This window comes from Lonchura striata, chromosome 36, assembly GCF_050655825.1.
Source record: "Lonchura striata isolate lonStrDom1 chromosome 36, ASM5065582v1, whole genome shotgun sequence".
In the NCBI taxonomy this organism is placed as follows: Eukaryota; Metazoa; Chordata; class Aves; order Passeriformes; family Estrildidae; genus Lonchura; species Lonchura striata.
The window spans coordinates 1886254-1912289 of record NC_140738.1 but is presented as its reverse complement, the minus strand read 5'-3'; the positions used below and the strand labels follow the sequence as shown (position 1 = coordinate 1912289).

General features: G+C 50.3%; 2 protein-coding genes across 2 annotated transcripts in view; both read right to left on the bottom strand.

The window, feature by feature from the left end:
• LOC146764007 (serine/threonine-protein kinase PAK 3-like) overlaps positions 1 to 668 on the bottom strand; it is a 6675-nt gene extending 6007 nt beyond the window's left edge. The window contains exon 1 of the mRNA XM_085565644.1: positions 611 to 668. The gene's annotated coding sequence lies outside the window, so the exon portion shown is untranslated. The remainder of the gene's footprint in view (positions 1 to 610) is intronic.
• On the bottom strand, positions 579 to 26036 carry LOC146764006 (uncharacterized). The gene is made up of 6 exons (XM_085565427.1): positions 25980 to 26036; positions 24539 to 24560; positions 22610 to 22927; positions 2408 to 2521; positions 1929 to 1966; positions 579 to 1648 (listed from the first exon to the last, which is right to left on the bottom strand). Exons 1-6 carry the CDS (start codon positions 26034 to 26036, stop codon positions 812 to 814), a joined length of 1386 nt encoding a protein of 461 aa, XP_085421553.1. The 3' UTR covers positions 579 to 811.

Sequence of the window (26036 nt, the reverse complement as noted above, 5' to 3'; positions counted from 1 at the left end):
TGTCCACACTGAATTGCTTTAGTTCAAAACCTGAAGTGAGCAATGGGTGTCTAAAGAACTGGAAAAGAATGCATTTCATCCTTTTCCATTTCCTGCCTAAGACCTGCAGGATCCACAAGGGCCCTGCCATCAGGCAGGTGATGCATTTTCCCCCAGAGTGCATCAGCTCTGTGTCTGTTGCTGAATGTATGGGCTCTACGACCTGTGCTAGAATAGAGCACTTATTAGTTCATCTCCGGTTCCTGTTTCTAAACCTTTAGGTTGTTAATTCTGACCGGAAGATATTTTATGAAGCAAAATATTTGAAAGAAATCTCCTTGAGAGCTGTTGTCTGACAGTCTCCAGATGGTGAGTGGCTCTTTTAGGCAATCCAGTTCCAGACACAGAAGATCTCACAGGTCCTGCTCCTTGCTGCAGGCAGGACACTGCCGGCCTCAGGGGCCTGTGACGGCTCCTTCTGACCACAGTTCTCAATTCTGATCAGGACTGAGAGACAGCAGGATGGCACCCCAGTGTCTGAAGGTGTTTGGAGCTCTCCTGACTTCTCCCTTGATCCTGCACCAGCACAGCCCCTGGGCTGCTTGTGCAGAAGTAGCTGCCGTGCACTTACCCTTGGCCAATCTGCTCCACTTCCAGGTATTTCTCGGCAGGCTCCTCCACGCTCACGATGTTCCCTGAAAGAAACCACGTGGAAGAGGCTCCCTCCCAGAGCGAGACCCCACCAGAGCAGAGCCAGAATGCAGCCCCACTCCCTGGGGCCGTGAGCCCCTTGGTCTCAGCTGGGGAAGGACAATAAATGCCCCTGTGACATTCAGCTGCAGAGCAACGCTGGCTGCAGCTGATGCCGAGACACACACACAGCCCCCTGCTCTGAACACAGGAACAGAGCAGACGTACTCAGCTGCACCAGGCACCACTCCCCTCTCCCCTCTGGCTGCAGGGCTGTGCTGCTGTCAGAACCTTCAGCCCAGGATCCCACAGCGGAGGGAGGTTCCGTGTCCTCTTCCCAAGCACAGTGAGGTTCAGTGTCCTCTTCCCAAGCACAGGGAGGTTCTGGGTCCTCTTCCCAAAATGCTGCAGGTTCGCCATCATCTTTCCAAGCCAGGGGATGTTCACTGTCCTCTTCCCATGCTGGGAGAAGTTCACCCTCCTCTTCCCAAGGCACAGGATGTCCTCTGTCCTCATCCCACAGCGGGAGATGTCCTCTGTCCTCATCCCACACCATGGGGGCTTGGCCATCCTCGTCCTGCACCAGGGGACATCCACTGCCCTCGTCCCACGCTGGGAGATGTCCACTGTACCTGTCCCACGCCGCGGGAGCCTCGCCGCTGTATTCCCACAGCGCGGGATGTTCGCCCTTGTCTCCCAGAGCAGCGGGAAGTTCACTGTCATCCCCCGGCACCGAGGGAAGTTCACCAGCGTCCCCCAGAACAGCGGGGAGCTCACTGCTGTCTTCCTCCTCTTTGGCCTCCTCTTTGGGAGCAGAGGGAGCCAGAGGAGGGGCTGGTGCTGCTTTTGTGCCCTGTGGACAGATGGCAGCGTGAGGGACGGGAAGTTCTATCTCAGTGATCACCTTATTTACCTTCAGCTGCACATCCAGCTGCACAAAGCAGAAATTGGGTTTGGAGTCCTTCAAACTAACAATGGGCTAAAGTCGACATTGCCACTTATTGTTGGGAAAACGATATTCCACTGTGGCTAAAGCTAGCAAGCAATCCTCTGCCTGCAAAACCAGACCTGCAGCTCTTCAAAAGCTCAGCAGCAGAAAAGGAGAAATCTGCTGGGGATCCCTTTGCTGCTGCTGCTGCTGCTGCAAAGACTCTGACAGGAACTTTCCTTCAGCCTCCCAGGCTGGCACTCGGCTGCCACACTCCGAGCTCACAGCTTGCTGCACAATTCCAAACACCAAAGGTTCCTTTCCCACTCACCGGAGGAGGAGCTGCTCGGAATCCACACATGAGGTGCCCTGCAACAGGAGAGGGAACATGAACCAGATGCTGTCAGGAAAAAACTGCCTGTCGTGGGAAATGCCATGGAGCAAGGCAACCCCGAGAGAGCATTTTGCTTTCCCAGCGTCCCTCCAGGAGCCACAGTCCCTTCCCACAGCAAGAGAACAGCACAAAATGCTGGGCTGGGTCAGTTCTTGGCTGGGCAGGGAGTTCCCGGCTCTGCTGCCACAGACTCCCCGCTGGAGGGAACAGAACCCCCCAGGGCTCATTGCAAATGCTGTGCACGCCCCGCTGGCTGCAGACACCCCCTTTTTCAGCTGCAGCTGCTGGCAGGAGCTCTCCCAAAGCAATGGTGCCTTCATGGCCATTTGGTTACAAAGTCAGCTCGGGTCCAGAGGAAGAACAGAAAGCACACAGCAAGCCCAAAGCCACAGCACCGAGGGAAAACCTCGACTTACGTGCCAAGTGGGTTAAAAAATATCCCGAATAAGCCACAGAGTACAGCGTGCAAACTGCAGCAGCCACGTGCTGGATCATTCTGGCTGCGCTGCACACGTCTGCAGACTGCAGCCCTGCAAGCACACAAGGACACCCGTCAGGGCTGGGCTGGTGCTGAGAATGCCTCGGGCAGGAGGATCCTCCGGCAACGAGCAGTGCCCAGAGCCACTCGGGACACTGAGGCCTCCGTGTCCCACAGCCACGGGAGCACCTCGGGGACGTGGCAGTGCTCCTGTGACATCACAGCAGCAGCTCACGCAGAAACCGCCCGGAAGGTTCTCCTGGGTCACAAAGGAGCACAAAGAACCCTCCCAGGGCACAGCCTATTGCCCAAAGGCTCCAGGAGGAGCTCTGAAAATGCAGCAAACAGGGACACCCCATAGCCCAGCCTGAACACTGAGGAGGAACAAGGACGGGAGCACAGCAGAGGAAACAGGACCTTTAGTCACTGCTACTTCTGACTAAAGCCAGCAAGCCGTGTTCCCGCGGGGATCTTTGTTCTCGCTCTAAAAACAAGCAAGGTGCTGCACTCGAAATATACAGAAGGCAGGAACTGGGCAGGAGGTGGGATTAGGAAGGAGGAGGAGGAAGATGAGGATGAGGAGCAGGAAAAGGAGGAGAAACAGGAGGTTCCAGTGCCCCCTGAGGCCGCAGCACCCTTGGCCCCGGGACCATCGCCCCCAGCTCATCCTGCAGGTGAGAGGGGAGGGGGAGCTCGCCCCAAATATATCGGGGGGTCTCTGAGAGGGTTTTTTATTGGGGTGTGTTTGGAGCTTGCAGATTGTGGAATTCAGCCCCAGATGTCGTCTGGGAGGCCCAAATAAACCCCGGGAGGTTTTTTTCTCTGTGTGTGTGTAGGTTTGGATCTTGCAGGACCCCAAAGCTGAGCCCCCTGGGGGATCTTTGGGAGTCCATGTGGCCCTTGCCCAGTGTCACCAGGGGGAGGACATTGTCCTGGGGACCCCCGGGGGAGCAGAGGAGGGGAACCCCTGGGACCCCCGGAGTGGGGAGAGCAGAGAGGGGCGATCCTGGAGCTGGGGGACCCCCGGCTGGCTGGAAAGGGGGGGAGCCTGGAGAGGAGGAACCCCTGGGACACCTGGGATCTCAGAGTAGAGCATCAGGGGAAAAGGGACCCCATGGAGCCCCAACAGCCCCTGGATCATCCCTAAGCAGGACACCTGAGAACGGGGAACCCCTGGAGCCATTGGACCCCCATCATCCCAAGGAAAGGAAACCTCTGGAACCCCAAAAGTGGCGAGATCAGAGATAGGGAACTCCTGGGAGAGTTGTTTTGGGCTAAACCTTTATACTGTGGAGATTTTCATGGACACAAGAGTCCTGCTGAGTTCTAGGGATGGACTTGGGTAGGAGGAGCCTCCAGTCCAAGGCAGTCTCACCTTGGTTTTCCCCAAACCAGGATTTTTCATTCCCAGGGTGTGGCTGGATGGCAGAGGAGGAAAAGCCCCGGAGATGCTGCAGGAGGAGGAGCTGCAAACCCAGCCCAGGGAGCCAAGTGATTGGCGTTTTTCACAATTCTGGTAGCACAGGATGGTTTCTAACACCTCTCTGCCGGGGCCTGAGGTGAATCAGGGTGAGGAAGACGGGTCCTGCCCTATTTAGGCAGCCTCGCTCTGTTCCCCTGGTGTGTGACCACAGACACAGGTTATGATCCATGGGCAGAAGGAGACAATAAAACAAAGAAAAGGGAAAGGATTCCCTAAAACTGCGGTAATTAGCCTCTGAGACTAAAGTGTACACGAAGAACCAAGACCCAAGGACAAAGGACAGGTGAGTATTTGTTGGGATGGGGCGGATAAGGGGGGAATGAATGTGTGTGACAGAGGCTGCTGGGTACCCCAGACTTGCCAAGTGATTGCTGCAGTCTCTCACGCTGCTTTTCGTCTTTTTCGTGGGAAAAGCGGCCAGTAAAGAGACCAAGGGAGTGATAAAAAAGAGAGAATCCCCCCCGGGGAAACTGGGACTGGGTCTTAGGAAGAAGAGGAACCCCGTGGAGAGGAGAAGCCGAGGGTTTCCTGGCCACTGTTATAACCCATCCAAATTAAGTACCTGCAGGAAAAAGGGGGAAAATTATTAGATTGCAAAGAACTTAAGAAAAAATAGTAATACATAAAACATAGAATATCCAAAAGGAGAGAGATGCATTTGTTTTACATTTAATCTTAAAAACATAGTCCAAAATCCAGTAAAAAACAATTAGTAAACAAAAAAAAAGTAAAACCAACACAACAGTCTAACTCTGTATTAACCCCCAATTTTATACTAAATCATATTATAAAACTCCAAACAGTTATAAGGAAGATAACAAACAAAGATACTCAAACATTAGAATTAATATTAAGTCAGGAAATCCAAACAAAAACTGCAGTGTATTAAAATATGTTAGCTTTAAACTATTTATTATCTAAAAAATAGATAGCAATAGGGAAGTCATCCTAGAAAAGAAAAAAAAAACCCAAAAACAAAAGATATATTTAAAAAATTATGACCCAGGTATCAGTCCAAAAATGAGAAAATAATGTTAAAAACTAAGAAGTGGGTTACTGTATTGAGAATTAAATAGTAGAAAAAATTAAAATTCTTCCTTTTATGTGTTACAAGTGTTTTAATGTTTCTTCTTTGTTTAATCCCATGTTTTATTAGATTACCAACGGAGTCCAAAGAATACAAGTAAATAAAAAATATTGTTCAAGCCAAATGATTTATAAAATATAAGAAGAAAGATTGTGAAAAATGCATATTTTATGACTGGCTTTTCGCAAATATTATAATGAATATTATATGTGTAATGTTAGAAAGTTATTCTGTATTCATTCTCTTAAGTAGTGTGTTAAATAAACTAGTGGTGTAAGTTTTAGGTTCCAAAATAATATTAAAATAGAGACTATGTATGTGGTGGGAGTTTGGTTTTTTTTTTTTTAGAATGAGATACTCACTTGAAGAACACCTAAATCTTTAAAAAAAAAAAAAAGAATTTATAGTTTTGTTATCAAAAGAAGCTAATTCCTTCAAGCTTTACTCAGAGTCGAAGACGCCTTAAGAATTAAAAGAAAGTTTACATACAACAGACAGAGATCTTGTTTTAAATAGAATGTATGCATAACCATGGAAGATATATGAATATGCAGCCAGCTATTGTTTTTAAAGCTATTCCTTTGTCCACAAAGACTGCTTTTGGTAACTTAGTGTGCAAGAGCATCCAGACGTCCGTAATTCTTTGCTTTTTAATGTCTTATAATTATCTAAACTCTAAACTTTATTAATCTAATTGTATTATTATTTTTATAACAATTTTATTATTAGGAAAGATTTAAAATTTTAATTCACAACGGCGATGCCTGAGAGGAGCTGTGAGCCCGCGGGCAGAGGGGCCCCGCTGGAGCAGCCTGTCCTGGCAGGACTGAGCCCGTGGCACAGTGACCCACGCTGCAGCACTCGGAGGGGGCTGTGCCCAGGGGATGGACTCCGCTCCGAGAAGTTCCTGGAGAAGTCTCGGCCGGGAGAGAGCGCAGGGTGCAGCAGGGAACGACTCCTGTCCCTGAGCAGAGGGAGAAGCCCCGGGGGATGAGCTGAGCATGGCCCCATTCCCTGTCTCCTGCCCTGCCGGGGGAGGAGGTGCAGCTGGGAGCAGGGAGGCGTGGGGAAAGCTGCATTTAAGGCTCTGCACTGACTTCTCCTTCTCCTGCTCCGAGTCTTTGGAGTTTTCTGCCAGAAATCTCTCCCCTGCCCCACCCACCCACAGGGCTTGGGGCAGGTTTCCCTTTTCGGGGGAAATCAAAGCGAAGCACTGATGCGCTAACGAGGGGCAGGAGAAGTGAGGCTCCTGGGCTTCCCGCAGAGGCGGAGGCACGGGAGGCGCAGGGCCGGGAAAGCCGTGGCGGGAGGCGCGGAGAAGTTTGTTTGTGTGGGCAGCTCAATCCCGGCTCGGGCCGGGCCCGTGCCGGGGCTGTTCCTCATCTCCGGCTTTCCCCTCACGCAGCCCGGGGGCGCCGAGAGCGCGGGGCGAGGCGGGGCCGTGCGCAGAGCCCGCCCCGAGCTCGCTGCCATTGGCCGCCGGTGCCGTCAGTCGCGGTTGCGGCGCGCTGATTGGTGGGAGCGGGGCGCGGCGCGGCCCCGGCGGCGGGCTGAGGGCGGCCGTGGCCGCGCAGCGCCGCCATTGGCCGAGCGGCTGCGCGGGCCCGGCAGCGGCGGCAGCGGCCGGAGCGCGGTGAGGCGGCGGCGGCGGAGCTCGGAGGCGGCCCCGGCGCAGGTGGGAGCCGCGCTGGGCTCTGCGGGGGCTCGGGGCCGGCTGCGGGCGGAGGGGGCGGCAGGGGGCTCCGGCGGCTCGCCGGTGCCGTGTCCGGCCCGTGCCGGCCCCGGGCTGAGGGCGCTGCGGGAGCGGCTGCCCGCGGTCTCCTTCCCGCCGGGGCCGGGCAGGAGCCGCTGCCGGAGCAGCGCTGGCTCGGCCCGGCTGCTGTGGGCAGGACAGAGGGGCTGCCCCGCGGCCGGCAGCGGGCGGGGAAATTCCCGTCGCCGGAGGTTCGTGTGCCCGGCGGAGAGCGAGGAGTCCTGTCAAAGTGACTTTATTGCCGAGCAGGGGCAGAGGCCGTGGGGCATTTGCCGTGCGCTCTCTGCCGTGGCTGTAGCCCGCAGCCTCCTTTTTATCCTCATTTTCCCGGCCGCATCTCCCTCTGCCTTTGCCCACCGGCTGAGTTCCTTGGAAGGTTCCGACTTCCCGATGCGCCTGCTGCCTGTCCTCGTTAATGTGCACCCTCCTTTTGTAGAACAGCCGGTATTCATGGCTCTGTTAAGTCTTTGTGCTTCTCCTCGAAGTTCGGGAATGTAGCGGGACTTTGAGCAGCTCTCTGGGTCAATTTGTAACATTTATTGGAACTGATGGTTTCTCCTGTTACTTCCTTATCTACAAGTGCCCGGCCCTATGTCCAGGCCGATTCACTCCTTGACTCTGTTTTGTCCTTCCCGGGTCCTCTTTGGTTTTGGGATTATTCTCGGTGCCCTCATTCGCTGTCCTTTTGTAGCCGTTTGTGGATCAGGAGGCCTGGCTGCCACCTGCATGCCCTGGCTCAGCTGCTGGATGAGCTGCACTGCCAAGGTGTGGAGCATGGTAAAAAGATGAGAGTTGCTGCAGCACAGAAGAGGAGAAGCAGCATTCCTTTAACCCCTGGTGTGCTGGGGAGCCAGGAAAGCGTGTCCCATTCCCATCCTTTCCATGTTTGGACCAATACATAAACTGCTCTCCTATTTCCTTTTTATCTTTTTTAGCAGTTTTCTCGTCATCTCTTTGCCAACAGCAGTTTGAGCCATTTAGTTTTCCACAAACTCCTGCTTTTTCTGTTCACAGATAATCTGATCCCATCCCCTGGTGAAATGTTGTGTTCATCATTTCAGTGGCTTGGTCGGCAGGAAGGTCAGGAGCTGGAGCTGTCTGGTTGGTTCTTATTCTGAGGACAGCTTGTAACCAAATTATGCCATTCAAATGAAAAATGGGTTCTCTGTCTCCTGATATGAATTTGTGAGAAACGCCAATCACTTGGTTTTTAAAATGTTAGAAGTTTAATACTAGTAAAATGGTTATAAAAGTAGGAATACAATTAGACTAATAAAAATTTAGAGTTAGGACAATTGCAAGACATTAAAAAGCAAAGACTTGCAGATGTCCGGATGCTGTCTTGGGCACTTAAGCCACAACAACCATACCTTGTGAATAAAGGAATCACCCCTAAAAAAATACACTGTTGCATATTCTTATATCCTTCATGGTTATGCATACATTTTATTTAAAACAAGTAACTCTGTCTGTTGTATGTCAGCTGTTTTTTTTAATCCCCACGGCATCCTCCAGTCTGAGCATGGCCTGAAGAAATTAACTTCTTCTAGTAAGAAATCCATAAATTGCTCTTCTCTGGAGAATTTAGGTGTTCCTTGAGCGAATTTAGGTGTTCTCATTCCTTAACCCCCCCCCCCACCACACACATGCATATTTTCTCTTTTAACTGCTAAAGCTTAATTTTATCTACAAAGCTACGTTTACCGTACTATTAAAATGTTCATACAGCACAAGTTATCAATGTAACATAATACATGTAGTAACTATCTGCGTGGAGCCATATAACATGCATTTTTCACAAAATCATTTTGGTTCCCAGGGGCTGGTCCATGGTGTTGTAGGATTTGTTCTGGTGGCCGTTCATCTTTTCCCCATGTTTGGGCGCTCCCTCAAGCTGGGGCTGCATCAATTGACCATTTTTTTTTTCTTACTCCTTCATCATATACTTGAATTCCAGCTGATTTCCCTGAACCTGTTCTAGCAAAACCCCCAGTGCTCTGATACACCCTGTACAGCACAGACAGGGACAGGAGATGTTGGAGTGGGCAGAGGGATGATCCCCCCCCTTATTTTAGTGAAGTTTTCACAACATTCTCCATTTGCTGTTTCCCTTTGCAGCTTCAGCCATTTCTGTTGCAGAGTCAGAGATCCTCAGCATGGGCTCTGCCTTCAGCTCTGCAGATTCCACCTGTGCAAGCAGGCAGAGCTTGGGGTGAGGGGCAGAGGGAATCAGCCAATTCCTGCCCCAGGCAAGAAGAGCCAGCTACATTGTCCCCAGTTTGCCCCAGCAGTGTTAATTTGCATTTCTGAAGCTCCTCCTGGGTGCCTGGAATGCAGCTTCTCTTCCACAGCAGCCTTCAGCAGCCTCAGTTGTGCCCCCCCCACAACCTGCTGCTTTTTTTTTTTTCCCTTCAAATCATCTATTTATTGTTTATGAGTTAAAGGGTCACCTTTAAATCTCATCTAGTTTTGAAAATTTTGAAAAACTCTAATCACTTGGTTTTTAAAATTTTAAAAGTTTAATAGTAATAAAATGGTTATAAAAATAATAATACAATTAGAGTTAGGACAATTACAAGACAAAAAGAGCAAAGAATTACGGATGTCCAGATGCTCTCGGACCCTAAGTCAAGAAAAGCTTGACTTGTGAACAAAGGAATCACCCTTAAACCAAGACACTTGTTGCATAGTCATACATCCTTCATGGTTATGCATACAACCTATTCTAAACAAGAAACTCTGTTGTATGTCAACTGTTCCCTTTAATCCCCTGGCGTCTTCAAGTCTGAGCAAGGCCTGAAGAAATTAGCTTCTCCTGATCAGAAGCCATAAATTCCTCTCCTTTGGAAGATTTAGGTGTTCTTCGAAGGGAGCATCTCATTCCTAAAAAGAAAACTCCCCCCACATACATAATCTCTATTTTAACATAATGTTGTAACCTAAAACTACACTTAACACAATATGTAAGGGAATTAATACAGCATAACTTTCTAACATTGCACATATAATATTCATTGTAACATTTGCGAAAAGCCAATCATAAATATGCATTTTTCACAATCTCACCTCTTACTGCTCAAGCCAAATGATTTATAAAGAATATTTCCTGTCCTCTTGCATTCTTTGGACTCTGTTAGTAATCAAATAAAACATGGGATTAAACAAAGAAGAAATAACAAAACACTTGTAACACATAAAAGGAAGAATCCTAATTTCTTCCACCATCCCATTCTCAATACATTACCCCACCTGCTAGTTTTTAACATTATTTTCCCATTTTTGGACTGATACCTGGGTCATAATTTTTTTCTGATATCCTTTGTTTTTTCTAGGATGACATCCTCATTGCCATCTATTTTCAACAATCTGTACACCCCATTCTTTAGCCAATAAATAGTGTAAAGCCAACCTATTTTAATGCACTGCAGGTGATGTTTGGCTTTGCAGACTCAATATTAATTCCAATGCCTGAGCAGCTTTGTTTATTATCTTCTCTATAACTGCTTGGAGTCATTTAATATGACTCAGGATATAATTTGGGGTTAACACAGAGCTGGACTGCTGTGCTTGTTTTACCTTTTTTTTTACTAATTGTCTCTTTACCGAATCTTGGACTATATTTCTAAGATCAAATGTAAAACAAATGCATCTCTCTCCTTTTGGACATTCCATGCCCCAAGTATTACTACTTTTTCCTAAGTTCTTTGTATGTGATAATTTTCCCCCTTTTTCCTGCAGGTACTTAATTTGGATGGGTTATAACAGTGGCTGTTGACATGGGGGTGTGTAACAAAAAGGAACTTTGGTTTCTTTCCATGTGATACTTTCTGTAGCATTTGTGACACGATCTTGCTGCTATCTCAGAAGGGAAAAGACAACAAATGAGAGACAGAAACAGGAATGACAGAGGTTTGGCATGGCTTATACCCCCACCTCCCCTGCCTGTGGGGCTGCTGCCCACAGCAGGTACGTGTGATCTTCTCGCTGGTGAGTACAGTGCTCAACCCAGGCTTGCCCTCTGTTTCCCTTGTCACTCCTTTTTTACTCATTTCCAGGCAAATTGGTTTTGACACCTTTTAACTGTGGTTTTCCACCATTCCTCAGGTATCTCTCAGTCCACAGGCATTGATAATCCCCATCTACAAAAGCAATTTATTACTTCAGTTTTTGAGGTCTTTCTGTATAGGGGATTGATTCAGTACTCAATACTTCTTGCCACGAGAACATAGATTTTGTGAGCTACAATGCCAATTATTCTCATAATTTAAACATTCACTTATAACCCAGCTGCCATGTCCAATATGGGGATGAATCAAATAAAGTATACAGCATAGTATTAATGGCAATTTCCCTTCTTGCCTGTACAAGCCACAGGCTAAGGCCAGACTATAAGAACTCTTTGACTCAAACACTCCCGATCCTCCTGTTTGAAGTGGCAGTGTTCCTCTGCCAAGGAGGTGTCGGAGGCGTCTCAGAGCTTATTCAGGCAGGGCTTAGAACCAGTGATGCAAGCTTTGCCTTATTTCTCAGTTAGGTGTTATTCTTTGTACCTGCCTTGGATCATTTGGGTCTTCCCAAACCATTACCACCCAGTCCTGGTTGAAAGTCAATTTGGTATCACCTGGTTTAGATGTGATAGTCCATTCCTCACGTTTCTTCACCAATTCTTTTATTTTGCTGGCATGAATTCACCCTCTTTTCCATGGTTGGGATTGCTGCTTTAGTAGTACCTGGAAAGGACTTCTTAATAACACAGTGTTAAAAGAAAAACAATACTGCATTAACTTTCACCATTAGTTTTCTTCAAAACTTTCTGGGTTTAACTAAAAACTTTTTCTGTAGCTGCTTCTTCTTCTTGTATCCATCTGTGCTAATTGCTGCAGAGGCCAATTCTTCTTCTTGTGAGCTATAATTAGTTAAATAAAAAAAGACTAGCCCAAATTTAACACAAGATGTATCACATCTCTTGGTTTTTTGCTTTTTAGGCAACATCCAACTGTTTTAGTCTTACAGACCCATTCTTCAGAAGCCTCCTTTCCTTAACAACAAAAATCAGAAGGAAAAAAAAGAAGTCTTGTTTAAAAAAATAAAGCACATTGTGAGAGTCAGCTATCTCTGCTTTGATCTTATCTCTATTGGTGGTCCAGCTCTCCCTCTTTTTCACAGCTTTGCCTTTGACTGTGCTTCCTCACTCCCCTCCCCTTGTTGTCACTCTGTCTAGCAGGAATGGGGGAGAACTTACAAATAGCGACGGTATGGGGATTTTGGGGCATATTTCGCTCTCCCTCTTTCTCTTTCTCTCTCTTTCCCTTTCTCTCTCTTTCTCTCTCTTCTTCTCTCTTTTTCTCTCTTTTTCTCTCTTCTCTCTTTTTCTCTCTTTTTCTCTCTTCTCTCTTCTCTCTTCTTCTCTCTTCTTCTCTCTTCTTCTCTCTTCTTCTCTCTTCTTCTCTCTTCTTCTCTCTTCTTCTCTCTTCTTCTCTCTTTCTTCTTCTCTCTTCTTCTCTCTTCTCCCTTTCTCTCTCTTTCGCTTTCTTTTTCTCTCTTCACATTTCAACATCCACATTCCAATATCAGTCCACTTTCTAACATTAGTCCTACATCCTGGAGAGGTGAGTCTGCCAATCACCTCTCCCTCCTTTTTCAACTTCCTTACAAATTTAATTACTTTTGTTATGTGTGTTCTGCAGGCCTTTAATTCACGGCACCCTCCACCAAGGGCTACCAGCTACCCACAGCTGACAGTGCTAAAACTAAAGACTTATTTTGCTGTCACAATTTTCCATTCACAAGCTTGAAAGGGTTGTAGGAACAAGGTAAACAAAAACTTACTTCTGAAGTGATCTTGCCTGCAATAAAAAATTTAAGGCAATGCTTGTTAGTGCAATGTAATTTGCAAAGAAGCCAAGGTTTGATTTGGGAAGGGCATCTGAGGACACAGAGCATGAGTTTTACAAATCTATAATTTGAAGAGGGAATAGACAAAATGTGGATACAGTGGGGGAGACAGCAAGTAAGGAATTTATCTCTGCAATACTCTCTTTTTGACTGCCAGGAGACACTCTCTGAAGAGGTTCTTACAGTACAAACAATTACTGGATGGGAAGAGGCACTCTTGAATTTAAGCTTTGGTGTCAAAATAGGAAACTGCCCCTGAGCACTGCAGTGCTGGAGCACCCTGCCTGCAAACTCACCAGAGGCAAGCCACTGCTGCCACGCTGCAGGGCTGCCTGCAGCACAGAGGGAACCATGGCCAAGCCCTCCCTGCAGGCCTGGGCAATCCACACAAGGAATCACAATTGCTTCATAACTCTCTAACTCATTCAAGAAATAGGAAACTGTAGTAAACAGAGATCTCCCTCACCATCTTTTTCATATGTGTGTGTCACATACCCACTGTGATGCTGGAAGTAACAAATAGTTTACATTAGAAGATACTGAAACTTTTTCTTCATCTAGCTTTGTAGTTTCCCTTTTCTATATGTAGCCACCTCCCATTGTGAGAAAAAATGAACCCTATGTTTTTTACAAGTGTTTTGTATGCACAATTTTAATTGCTGTTCTAGATACACTGCAAGTAGTTAGCACTTCCAGAAAAACCAGCAAACAAACAAAACAAAAAAACTAAGAAAGCAAAACACATTTGGGTACATGAAAAAGGATTGGTTGGAAGGAAAAATGTTTCTCATTGACCTACCAAGCAGCTGGTGTTACCTTTATTTTAACTTTACACACTGAAAACACTTGATTGAACAGCCTGCATTGACTCAAATTAATAGCAGGTTTTGCTATGTCACAGCTGTAAACTAGTTTTTCAAACTTAGTACAGTAAGTTATGTATTTCAAGATAAAAATCACAATGCAAATTGGAAGAAATTTAGTACTGCATGAGGTGTGCACACAATTAATTTACCTCTAGAAGTCAGTTTATGACTTTCCTCTACTAGGATTGCAGTAGCTGCTGTAGCTTGAATACACACTGGCCAGCCTTGATTTACTGGATCCCACATCTTTGATAAATAAGCCACAGGTCTCTTTACTCCTCCCCACTCTTGAAACAAAACCCTATTTTGAGCTACCCCCTTTTCTTCATTTACATACAGATGAAAGGGTTTTGCTAGTGAAGGTAAGCTTAAAGTTGATATTGGGGCTAGTTTTAACTTCATTTTTCTTAGTTTTTCATTATCATTTTTGGTCCATTTTATATCATCTCCCTCTGTCAATTTTTTTTTATTCAAAAATTTTACTGCCTGTGTATATCCTTCAATCCACAATCTATAATATCCCAATAATCTGAGTATCTTTCTGATTTCCCCCTTTGAAGAGGGAGGGGGAAGGAATAGAATCCCTGTGTTTCAGTCTGGGTTGAGCTTCCAACTACCCTTACTAAGCAAGTGTCCAGGATATTTTACCTCTGATTCTACAAATTGCAGCTTCCCTTTTGATACCCTTAATCTTTTTTCCCCAAGAAAATTCAAAAGCTTTATAGTAGCCTCTCTAATTTCAGCTTCAGCTTCCCCAGACAGTAAAAGATTATCCACATATTGGATAATTTGTATTTCAGGGGAAGTGGGGAAAGTTTGTAGTATTGTTTCTAAAGCTTGTCCAAATAAGTTTGGGGATTCTGTAAACCCCTGTGGTAGTTTTGTCCATCTTAATTGCTGTTTTCTCCCAGTTAGTGGGTTCTTCCCTTCAAAGGCCAAGATATCTTGGCTCTCCTGGGGTAATGGGCAAGCCCAAAATGCATCTTTAAGGTCCACTACATTCCTTCTATTACCACATTTTTAATGACAGGAACTGTGAAACTTTCTCCTTTTGCTCTTGTTACATTTACAGTATCTATGCTTACACTATAACCTTTTGGAATATTTAACAGGCAGGTTCTTTGTGCCCCTGTGTCTACCACAAACTCCAATTTTTCCTCTTGGGGACCCACTTTTAAAGTTATCACAGGCTCCAGATGGTATTTGTCCCCTAGAAAATAGAGCCTCTGACATCACTATTCTTCCTCGGCGCCCATCTCTTTAAAAATTTTCAGATCTGTTACCCTCTTAGGACAGTCTTTTTTCTAATGTCCTTCGCCATTACAGTAATAGCAGACGTTCCTGGAATGTTCCTGAAACTTTGATTGCATTGGGGTTTTATTCTTTCATGTTCCTCTGTCTCTAAAACTGTCATATCTAGGAGTAGTGCTTGTGTGTTTTTGATTTTTTTTTATTGTAATTGTTTTCTCGCATGGTGACTGCCAAAATCCTTGCTTTTAGTTTGGTTTTGGCTACAGACATTCTGAGCCTCTTTTAATAAATCCTCTAATAATTTGTCATGCTGATCTTCAATTTTTTCCATTATCTGGCCAAGCACAAAGTTAATCCTTAACAAAGCTTTTTTCACATCAGTCTCAGCATCCACTCTGGAACACTGCCTCCTATTTCTCCCAAGTTTGTCCAACCACTCAGCCGGAGCCTCCCCCCTCCCCTGCTGTGCCCCAAAAGTCCCCTCAGCACTTTGCCCTCGAGATGCTGCCCCCCTATTCCCCCGACAATCAAATTTGATACTCATTCATATGTTTTCTCCCCTCCTCATCATTTTGACCCCACTCAGGAGGCGCGGTTGGCATTTGCCCTCCTCAGGGGGCCCTGTGGATTTTCTTTAGTCCAGACTTTTATGCCTGCAATTCTGATCATTTGCCTTTCTTCTTAAGAAAATAGTATCTTTATTATCGACCACATTTCTTCCCAAATATAAATGTTTGAACCTAAAAATTGGTCTAATTGTTCAGCAGTGCTTATGAGATCCTCCAAAATCCCTTTGATTTCCTTTTTAAAATTCCTGACCCCAGAAGAAGTCAAAGGAGCATTCACAAAGCCGGCTCCACCCCTCCCATCGGGACCTCTCTTAGTGGAAATAGATCCATTCCTTTAGCCCAGTCTCTTTCTATAGCCTTTCTCCCGTGCTGTGAGGAAGAGTCCGGAGAATGTTGCCTCCTAACTGAACTCCCTGTGTTCCTGTAAGGGGCGTCCTCCAGACAGAAAGAGTTTCTCGGAGCTGGGGCTGCGGTTCCCGGGGAGCGGAGCTCCGGGCAGGAAGGGGCTGAGGGCAGGGCCGAGCGCCCAGCCCTGGTCCTCCGAAGGCGGAGCCCGGCAGGGTGTGCTGCCGGAGCCGCCGCAGGAGGGGCAGTGCCGGGGGCACCAGCCGGGAGCGGGATCGGCCCGCCCGCGGTTAGGGGCGGCTGGGCCGGTGCTCCCGGCAGAGGCAAAGCAGCAGCGGCGGTGCACAATTCTGCAGACAATGAGGCCACTCTGGCCACTGGGTGAAACATGTTGGCCCACGAATTCCTTTGGCATGGCCCTGTTGAACATTCCCCTACAATTCCAATTTCTTTTGTGAGTCTGAAGAGCCAGAGCTGAGGCATCAATATTTTTGGGTTTTCATTTTCTCAAGTTTTGCTCTCTTTCTCCTTTCCATAACACATCATGGAGGCTGTCTGGGGTCAAAAAGTCCTACAATGTTCTGGCTGGAACAGAGAATCCTCAATCCACGCTGTGTAATTCCCTGTTAATCCTCAAAATTGTCTCAGCTCCTTTTTGGTCCTGGGAAATGTTACTTCTGAGATTGCCCAGACCCTCTCTGGATCAATGCACCTGGAATCTTCAGTCCCAGTATTTCCGAAATATTTAATATTTTTCTCCACCATTTGCGTGGTGGTTTTTTTTTTTTGTTTTTTTTTTTTTTTTTTTTTTTTTTTTCCAATACTCAAAAGATATGTTTAGCCAGGAAATTCAGCCATTTCATAGAGGCTTTGTCTACCACTTGTTCTTGTCCTCCTCATTGGAGCCATCTGATTCCCTGACTGGCAGGATAGGAGTGCTGTAGGGAGACATCCCTGGCTCCAAGAGCCCTGCCTTTAGCAGGGACTCCATACCAGGCTGTGAGCCCTTCCTTCCCTCCCCTGGAACAGGGTGTTGCTTTTAGACACCACTTGTCCTGGTTGCTTCCAAGTAATTTCAAGAGGCTCTACATAAAATTTTCCTCTGGGGCTGCCCACACCTCTGGGTTCCCTTCAGCACAGGCCTTGCCAGACATTTGACACAAAGGTACAGCAGCAATAGCCTGTGTATCACCTTTTACAATATTACAATGCCACCATCAAATTCCTTCCTAGTCAATTACAATCAGAGTAGGAAGAAAAAGAAATTAGTTTATTTCAAACCTACCCCCCACAGCTCCTAATAGCGATTGAACAAATGATTGATACCAGTTCAGCTTTGCCATTTATTCCCTTAATAATGAAAACATTCCTTTACAATTTTCCCCCGTTAGGTGTAAGATTCCAAGTGGATGGAGAGGCCCCTGTGTCCATCAGGAGAGGCCTCCTCTGGATGCAGACCAGCCTGAATGTTCTCCAGGGCTCCAGTGTGGTGGGTCCCCGGTGGGATGGGAGCTCAGAGCGCCCTGCCAATCCATGTCCATGCAGGGGTGGACTTGCTCCTGCTGAGGGTGCTGCTGTCTGTGCTTGCAGTGTCCTTGTGGGCTGCAGCTGGAGCCCTGACTCCTTCCCAGGGGCTGTTTGGGTGGGCTCTGCCCTGGCCAGGAGGGCAATGCCTCTGCCAGGTGCTTGTGGCCGACCCCGTCATGCCCTGGGTGCTGGGGCCCCCTTGGGCCCTGGGGTTGATCCCTCAGGGGCTGAGGGAACTCTGCCATGGCCTTTGCCTTCAGCTTGGCCTTTTGCTCATCCCTTCTTGCCTTCAGCTGCTGTGCCTTTGTGCCCAAGTGCTGCAGGGCTTCTTGTGCCACTCCTGCAGCCCCGGTCACTGCCTGTGGGTGCTCATCCTCTGAGAGCTGCTGAGCTTGCTGCAAAACCTTTCCTTTCTGCAGGGACCCAAAGCAAATCCTGAACAGCAAATCCTGATCCTTCATGTGCACTCTGCATTTCCCAGCTGTTCCTTTGTGTTCCCCGTTGTGCTCAGGGTCCCTGCCCAGCCCGTGTGGCAGAGCCGGTGCCTGTCCTGCCGCAGTGTCCAAAGGCGGCCCCCCCGGCGGGCAGGGCCGGCAGCTCCCCGGGGCCGGGCAGCGGCCGGGGCGTCCCGCAGCCTCCTGGGGGCCGGGGGCCACTGCCGGCCCTGCCCGGGGCTGGTGGGGTCAGGCAGCGCCCGGCGCTGAGCCCCGGCTGCCCCACAGCCCCGGCCCGGCCCCGCAGCTCCCCACAGGCCCCAGCCCGTGCTCCCGGTGCCGCACCTCTGCGCCCGGTGCTGCCGCTGCCACCGCAGAGAAACCCCTGGCATCCTGACCTCCTGCTTTTCCTGTCTGGCAAACTGGGAATTCAAACTATCAGCTGGCATATTGTGAAGAAAAGACTCTGCTGAAAAACATCTCAGTCCTCTGTATTTTTCTCTTGCTCCTGCTTTCCATCATCCATTTTCTTACTACATCAATTCCTCCTGCTGCTTCTTGCCTGAACCATATTGCTGCACACTCCCCTTCACCCGGTTCCTTCCCAGCATACAAACACCATGCATCCCTTGTTGTACAAATGCCTTCTCCACTTCCTCTGCATTCTCCCAAGGGACGCTTCAGAGACATTTTGGGATCATCATCCCTTTGGCCAGGACCCCTCCCTGGCTTTCCCTTTTCTCCCCTCCATGGGTGCCCTGCCATGTTCACTCCCCGAGGATCCCAGGGCACTCACTGATGAGATTTTCAGTGCTCTCTCCCTGCTGACTCTTCACAGACCCCCTGATGTGTCACTCGTCTGTCTCCTGGTCACTCCCGGGTCTCCAATCAATCCCCGGTGCTGCCGCCAGCCAAGGGAGCCGATCACCCAAAGTGGGTGAGGCACCTTCAGCTGCACTCCCTGCCCGCCGCCCCGGAGGGTGGAAGGAATTCCGGATGGGCCCCAGGGTGTGCAGAAAAACTGACATCAGCAGAGGATTCTGTCCACAGAGCAGACAGACGAATCTTGTAAAATAATTTAATTCCTAAAAATGGGAAAGAGTAGGGGACAGTCCTCATGGGATCTCTCCAATTGTTGGAGGACACAGCTTCCTTTTCATCCTAATTCTGGCCACGTGTCCCTCTGCTTTCCCCATTGGCTGAAGTACTTGAGAGCTGCAGACTTCCCAATCCACCTATTACATACCCCCTTAATATGCACCCCACTTCTGTATAGCAAACGATATTCATGGCTCTGTTAAGGCTTTGTTGATCTTCTGGAAGTTCATTAATAGAGCAGGACCTTGGCTGAGCAGCAGTCTGTGTCATCAATTGATAGCATTTTCTGAAACAGATGGCTTCTCCTGTCACTTCCTTACATAAAAGTTTTCTGGCCCTATCTCCGAGCAGCTTTAGAGCATCTGTTTGTAAAGACACTTTCCTGTGGTTCCTTCCATGGGGTCCCCCGTTTGTGGGACATCCCCCCTGGAGCAGGGTGTCCCCTCTGTGCTGCAGCCCCAGGGCTCGGGCAGAGCTCAGCCAATCAGAGCCCGCGGCGCTGATGACTCACCAGTTGCCAGGCAGACTCGCAGCTCCCCGCGTTCCCCACCTGGACCCACCTGCGCCCCCCCTCGGCCCCATGGCCCCGCGAGGGGAATTTGGGGAGGTGGGAGTGGGGCAGCGCCAAGGCCGGGCCCCCCCGCGCTGTCCTGGCGGGAGCGGCTGCAGTGGGGACCGAGTGCGGGCGGGAGCGGCCGAGAGCCCAGCGCTGCCCCAGCCCGACCTGCCCCAGCTCCATCCCTGCCCCTGCGCTGGGATGCTGTGGGTCTGGGGGGAAGAGGGAGCCGGCAGTGGGTGCTGGGCCTGGGGGCAGGAGGAGAAGGGAAGGAGAAGCAGCCTTGAGCAACAAAATGGTCAAACGATTCAGGTGGCATGAGAAGGTGGGATTTTGCAGGATAAGGAGGAATGGCAGTAGGAAGAGAAGTGTGAGGAAGAGCAGGCACACAAGAGGAGGAGGAGGAGGAGCAGAAAGAGGAAGCAGCAGAAGGTTCCACCAGTCCTTATAGGTGCAGCCTCTCCCTCAGCCCAGGATCGCTGCTCCCCCCACATGCAGCAGGTGACTGTGGAGGGGGATCCACGATTTTCACGGGGTGAATCTTGGTGTTTCTGAGTTTTCTTGGGCTAAATGTTGGTGCTTTGGTTTTATGTGGCAGCTGAATCTTTATCTTTTGGAGGAGGATTTGCTGAGCTGTGGTGTTTGGGGTGTTTTTGTTCTGTGTCTTGGAAGTTTATGGGATTTTTGGGCTGAATCTTGGTGCTTTGGAGGTTCTTACAGACACAAGATTCGCAATGACTTCCTGAGATGAACTTGGGCAAGGAGAAACCTCCAGTCCAAGGTGCTCTCCTCTTGTTTTTTCCCCAAACCAGGATTTGTCATTTCCAGGGTGTGGCTGGATGGAGGAGGAGGAAAAGCCCCGGAGATGCTGCAGGAGGAGGAGCTGCAAACCCAGCCCAGGGAGCTGCGGGGAGGAAAGAGCCCCCCTGAGCCAGGAAGGCGGGCGGAGATCCAGCCGGAGCTCGGAGCTGGTGGAGAAGCCTCATGACAGGGAGAAGCCCCACAAGTGCTTGGAATGTGGGAAGGGTTTCAGCTGGAGCTCCAGCCTCATCCGGCACCAGAGGATCCACACTGGGGAGAGGCCCTACGAGTGTGGGGTGTGTGGGAAGAGGTTTCAGAGAAGCTCCACTCTCCTCAGACATGAGCGGATTCACACAGAGGAGAGGCCCTACCGCTGCCCCGACTGTGGGAAGGGCTTCAAGCACAACTCCCACCTCATCAGGTAGCGGCGCATCCACACCGGAGAGAGGCCCTACGAGTGTGGGAAGTGTGGGAAGGGCTTCAGTCACAGGTCTAGCCTGGTCGACTACCAGGTGATCCACACTGGGGAACGGCCCTATGAGTGCTTGGAATGTGGGAAGAGCTTTGGGCGGAGCTCACACCTGAGAACACACCAGCGCATCCACACTGGGGAGAGGCCCTACGAGTGTCCCCAGTGTGGGAAGAGGTTTCGGACCAGCTCCAGTGTCCTCCTACATGAGCGGATTCACACAGAGGAGAGGCCCTTCCGCTGCCCCGACTGCAGGAAGGGCTTCAAGCACAACTCCCACCTCACCGTGCACCGGCGCATCCACACCGGGGAGAGGCCCTACGAGTGTGGGAAGTGTGGGAAGAGCTTCTCACAGAGCTCAGCCTTGACCCAGCACCAACGGAGGTGCCACTAAGGGAAGCCCTGTGAGTGCCCCGAGTGAGGGAAGAGCTTGGAGTGAGGGAAGAGAGTGAGGGAAGAGCTTGGTGTGCTGCTGCAGCTCCATCCATGGGAGGATCCAGGCTGGATGATCCCCAGTGACCCCCGTGGGGCAGAGCCCTGGTGCCCCCGTATGGGGATAAAACAGAGAGTAAAGCAATGGAGCTGATAAGGGGGCCTGATATCTGAGGCCTGACTGAGCAGAAACTGTGGGAGACACAGACACACTTGAAGTCTCCCTGGGCAAGAAGTGGCCAAGCAACATGGTGTGAGTCTTTGTGATAAAAGAAATGTTCCCAGGTTACTGGATGTCACGAAGAATGTGTAACCAATGGGAAATTGCTACCAAAAACAGAGCCCTCTATAAGCACCATACAAGTAAATCCCTGTATAAACACCTGGTACACTGAATAAAATTGGTTTTGGTCTAAACTCGGGTGTCCCCGTCTCTCCATGGTGGATAACCCTGTTGTGGGTGATCCCCGTTGGGTGGGGGAAGGTGCTGGAGGGATTTCTTTCCCTTCTCCTGGTGCTGCCGTGGTTTGGTTGGTAATAAATTCCCTCCCTGTGCCCAGGCTGGGTCTGTTGTCCCCGTGCCGGTGCTCGGGGCGGGATCTCTCCCGTTCCTTCTCTGCACTGCCGGGCCTCTCCTCAGCCAATGAGAGAACGCGGTGGAGAAGAGTCAGCCAATCAGCGAGAGCGGGGCTGATGACTCACCAGTTGCCGGGCAGACCCGCAGCAGGCAGTGTTCCCCACCTGGACCCGCCCTCCCTGCCCAGGGCCGGCCCCGCCGTGGGGTCCCCCCAAGTCCCTCCCCAGTGCCCCCAGGAACTGGGCTGGGTTTAACTGGGAAGCTTTACTGGAACACTGGGAGCAGGGGGGCAGGGGCAGAGTGACAGCAGGGCTGGGGGACACTCGACCCCCCCAAAATCAGCGTGGGGATGGAGCGGGGGTCCCGGCCGGGCCCGAGGTCACAGGGAGCGGCTGCGGCCGCCAGCGGCTCAGGAGCTCTGTGGGCAGAGAAAAGGGGGTGACACCGGGCTGGGGACCCCGGCGAGCACCCACACTCTGGGGGAGGGGGGACACGACTCACGGGACCCCCCAGACTCTCTTGCGCAGGTAGAACCCGATCCCCAGTACCAGGAAGACAAAACCCAACTCAGGAGTCTCCAGTTCCTGTCAGCATCTTGCTGCGGCAGCATCCACCAGCATCTGGGTGGTCCACAGTGGTCAGGATCTCCCAAAAACTCTCACAGACACCCAGGCCTCTCCAAGCACCCTCCTCATCGCTCCCAACCCACTCAGGATCCCCTGAAACCTCCCTCTTGATCCCTTCCTGACCTCCCCAGGACCCACCAAAGCCCCTCCTGTCCCTCTCAGGATCCCACAGCCTCCTTCCAGTTGCCCCCACTGCCCCAGGACCCCCAAATCCTCTCCCAGTCTCTTCCCAGTGCCCACCAGGACCCCCAGAACCCCATCCCACCCTCCCCAGTATCCTTCAAACCCCTTCTTAGCCCTTCCAAACCTACAACCTCCTTTCCCAGTTGAAACCAGGATCTCTCCAACTCCCTCCCAGTTGCTCCCAGCACATCCCAGTGGCTCTCCCAGCGCCCCCAATTCCTCCCCTGTATCCCAGTGCTGGCTCACTGGGTGGTCCAGGCTGATATGCTCCACCTGGCAGGTGGAGGTGACCCTGGCCCGGGTTGGGGTTTCCAGCAGCACCAGGAGCTGGTGGGTCCAGTCCCCATTGGGGACCATGTCGGTGTCCACCACAGAGAGCTCCTGCTGGCCCTGGAACCACCTCAGCTGGGTGTGGGCCGGGTAGAAATCCACCAAGGAGCAGAGCAGGTGGCCGGGGCCGGGCTGGGAGCTCGAGGGCACCAGCGAGATGGACACGCTGGGGGTCACTGGGAGAGAGCGGGGACACACTGGGATCAGCTGGGAGAAACGTGGAGAGAGAGGGGAGGGGAGGTGTGTCTATGGGGCAGAATGGGAATGGACTGGGAGGGACTGGGAATGAACTGGGCAAGACTGGGATGATACTCAGAGAGAGGGGAGGGGATGGGGGGCACTGGCAGAGAGGGTGGAGATCTCGGAGTGAACTGGGGAGGAATTGGGAATGGGCTGGGAAGGAGTGGGAGGGACTGGGGCGGCACTGGGAGAAACTGGGAATGGGCTGGGAAGGAGTGGGAAGGACTGGGGCGGCACTGGGAAGAACTGGGAATGAAGCGCGCGGCACTGGGAGGCCGAGTCCAGCGCGGGGCACGCGGCGCTGCGGGTCTGCCTGGCAACTGATGAGTCATCAGAGACTCGCGCTCTGATTGGCTGAGAGGCGGCAGCGCCACGCCAGGCTGAGATGGACAGCCGGGAGGCACTGGGAGAGACTGGGATGGACTGGGAGAGCCACGGGGTCAGTAATTAGTTGGTTGGTCCGTCTTTGGGATGCTGCAGGCGAGGCTACAATTCTGGATGGCACTGAAGAGAGGCATTTGGGATCCCTGTCACATGATCCTGTCATTGATCAAGGAATGATGAGGGGGGCTCACCCTCACAGCCTCTGGGCACGGGTTCTGGAAAGTGTAGCACAAAGGTACCTGTGTGCAGATGATCTTTATATGCAGCAGACCCAGTGGAAGACTATAGAACATGGGATCCAACGTCTGAGAGAAATGGCAGTGGCAGAGATTATCTTCTCAGATGAAATAACTAGAAATCCAGGCTTGGCACCATGTACATCTGTGATGTGGTGAAAACATGTACGGCTTGGGCCACATGAATACGCTTCTGCTTTAGCAATAATGAAGCAGGAGGAGAGGGATGAGACCTTGCTCGACATGGCAAGGAAACTCCGAGCATATGCAGATGCTGTACATGGCCCAACCCATGCCAGAATTGCAGCAGTGCAAACACATCTGCAGAAATTAGAAGGTAAGAAGAGAATCATAAGAGACTCAGGGAGGAGATTAAGGAGGACCTTTTCCAAATTTCAGCAGTACAGATCAGAGGTTCTGGTATGCAATGTAGATGTTCCTCAGATGGTGAGAGAAGGTACACCCCAAGAGCTGAGCTGTGGTTCTTCCTGCATGACTGCAGAGAAAACATGAGGAGATGGGACAGAAAATCTGCTGCTGCTCTGGCACAACGGGTGCATGAATTGAAGGAAGGCAAGACCCAGAGAGAAGTGCCACCAAAAGGAGAGCAGCTCCAGTTGCCCGTAGCCAAACTGCCAGGCATGATGATGATGATGACATGTCCGATCCCCTTGAAGGAACCTCTAAGACATACGCCCAAGGCAAGAAGGATAGCCAGGCTTAGAGGGGCCCTGCCTCTAGCCAGGTAGAGGTGAGGGAAAACCGTGTTTTCTGGACTGTGGGGATTCAATGGCCTGGCACATCGGAGCCACAAAGATATAAGGCTTTGGTCGATACTGGTGCACATTGCACATTAATTCCATCGAGACATGTAGGGGCAGAATCTGTCTCTATCGCGGGTGTGACAGGGGGATCACAGGACTTTACCTTGCTGGAAGCTGATGTAAGTCTGGCAGGAAAGGAGTGGAAGAAACACCCTATTGTGACTGGCCCAGAGGCCCCATGTATTTTGGGCATAGATTATCTTTGAAGGGGGTATTTTAAAGACCCAAAGGGACTCAGGTGGGCATTTGGGAGAGCAGCTGTAGTGACAGAGGGCATCCAGAAATTGAACACCTTGCCTGGACTGTCTGAGAATCCAACTACAGTAGGACTTTTGAAGGGAGAAGAACAAAAGGTACCAATTGCCACTTCAACAGTGCATCGTCGACAGTACAGAACAACTCGAGATGCTGTGGTTCCCATCCATAAGATGATCTGAGAGCTGGAGAGCCAAGGGGTGCTCAGCAAAACCCACTCACCCTTCAACAGCCCCATCTGGCCTGTGCATAAATCTGACAAAAAATGGAGATTGACAGTGGACTACCATGCATTGAATGAAGTGACTCCACCACTGAGCGCTGCTGTACCGGACATGCTGGAACTCCAGTACGAGCTGGAGTCCAAGGCAGCAAAGTGGTATGCCACCATTGATATTGCTAATGCATTTTTCTCCATTCCTCTGGCAGCAGAATGCAGGCCTCAGTTTGCTTTCACCTGGAGGGGCGTGCAGTACACCTGGAACCGACTGCCCCAGGGGTGGAAACACAGCCCCACCATCTGCCATGGACTGATCCAGACTGCACTAGAAAAGGGTGAGGCTCCAGAACATCTACAATATATTGATGATATCATTGTGTGGGGGAACACAGCAGCAGAAGTGTTCAAGAAAGGAGAGAAAATCATCCGAATCCTCCTGGAAGCTGGTTTTGCCATCAAGAAGAGTAAAGTGAAGGGACCTGCTTGAGAGATCCAGTTCCTGGGAGTGAAGTGGCAAGATGGATGGGGTCAGATTCCTACAGATGTCATCAACAAGATCACAGCTATGTCCCCACCAACCAACAAGAAAGAGACACAAGCTTTCTTAGGTGCCATAGGTTTCTGGAGAATGCACATTCCCGAGTATAGCCAGATTGTGAGCCCTCTCTACCTGGTTACCCGCAAGAAGAATGATTTCCATTGGGGCCCTGAGCAGCAACAAACATTCACCCAGATCAAGCAGGAGATCGCTCATGCTGTAGCCCTTGGCCCAGTTAGGACAAGACCAGAGGTCAAGAATGTGCTCTACTCTGCAGCCGGGAACCATGGGTTGTCCTGGAGCCTTTGGCAGAAAGTGCCTGGGGAGACTCGAGGCCGACCACTGGGATTTTGGAGTTGGAGCTACAGAGGGTCTGAAGCCAACTACACCCCAACAGAGAAGGAAATCTTGGCTGCCTATGAAGGAGTCCAGGCCACCTCAGAGGTGATTGGCACGGAAGCACAACTCCTTCTGGCACCCGGACTGCCGGTGCTGGGGTGGATGTTCAAAGCAAAGGTTCCCTCCACCCACCATGCCACCAGAGCTCCATGGAGCAAGTGGATTGCTCTCATCATGCAGCGTGCCCAT

Excerpts from the sequence above, each read along its gene's own strand:
- LOC146764006 (XM_085565427.1), bottom strand. The coding sequence starts at position 26,036 with ATGGGCACGCTGCATGATGAGAGCAATCCACTTGCTCCATGGAGCTCT. Across the intron at positions 24,561-25,979 it reads CATGGAGCTCTGGTGGCATG|ACTTACATCAGCTTCCAGCA; the intron begins GTGGGTGGAGGG and ends CTTTCCTGCCAG. Across the intron at positions 2,522-22,609 it reads GCTGGGAGAGCCACTGGGAT|GGCTGCAGTCTGCAGACGTG; the intron begins GTGCTGGGAGCA and ends GTGTGCTTGCAG.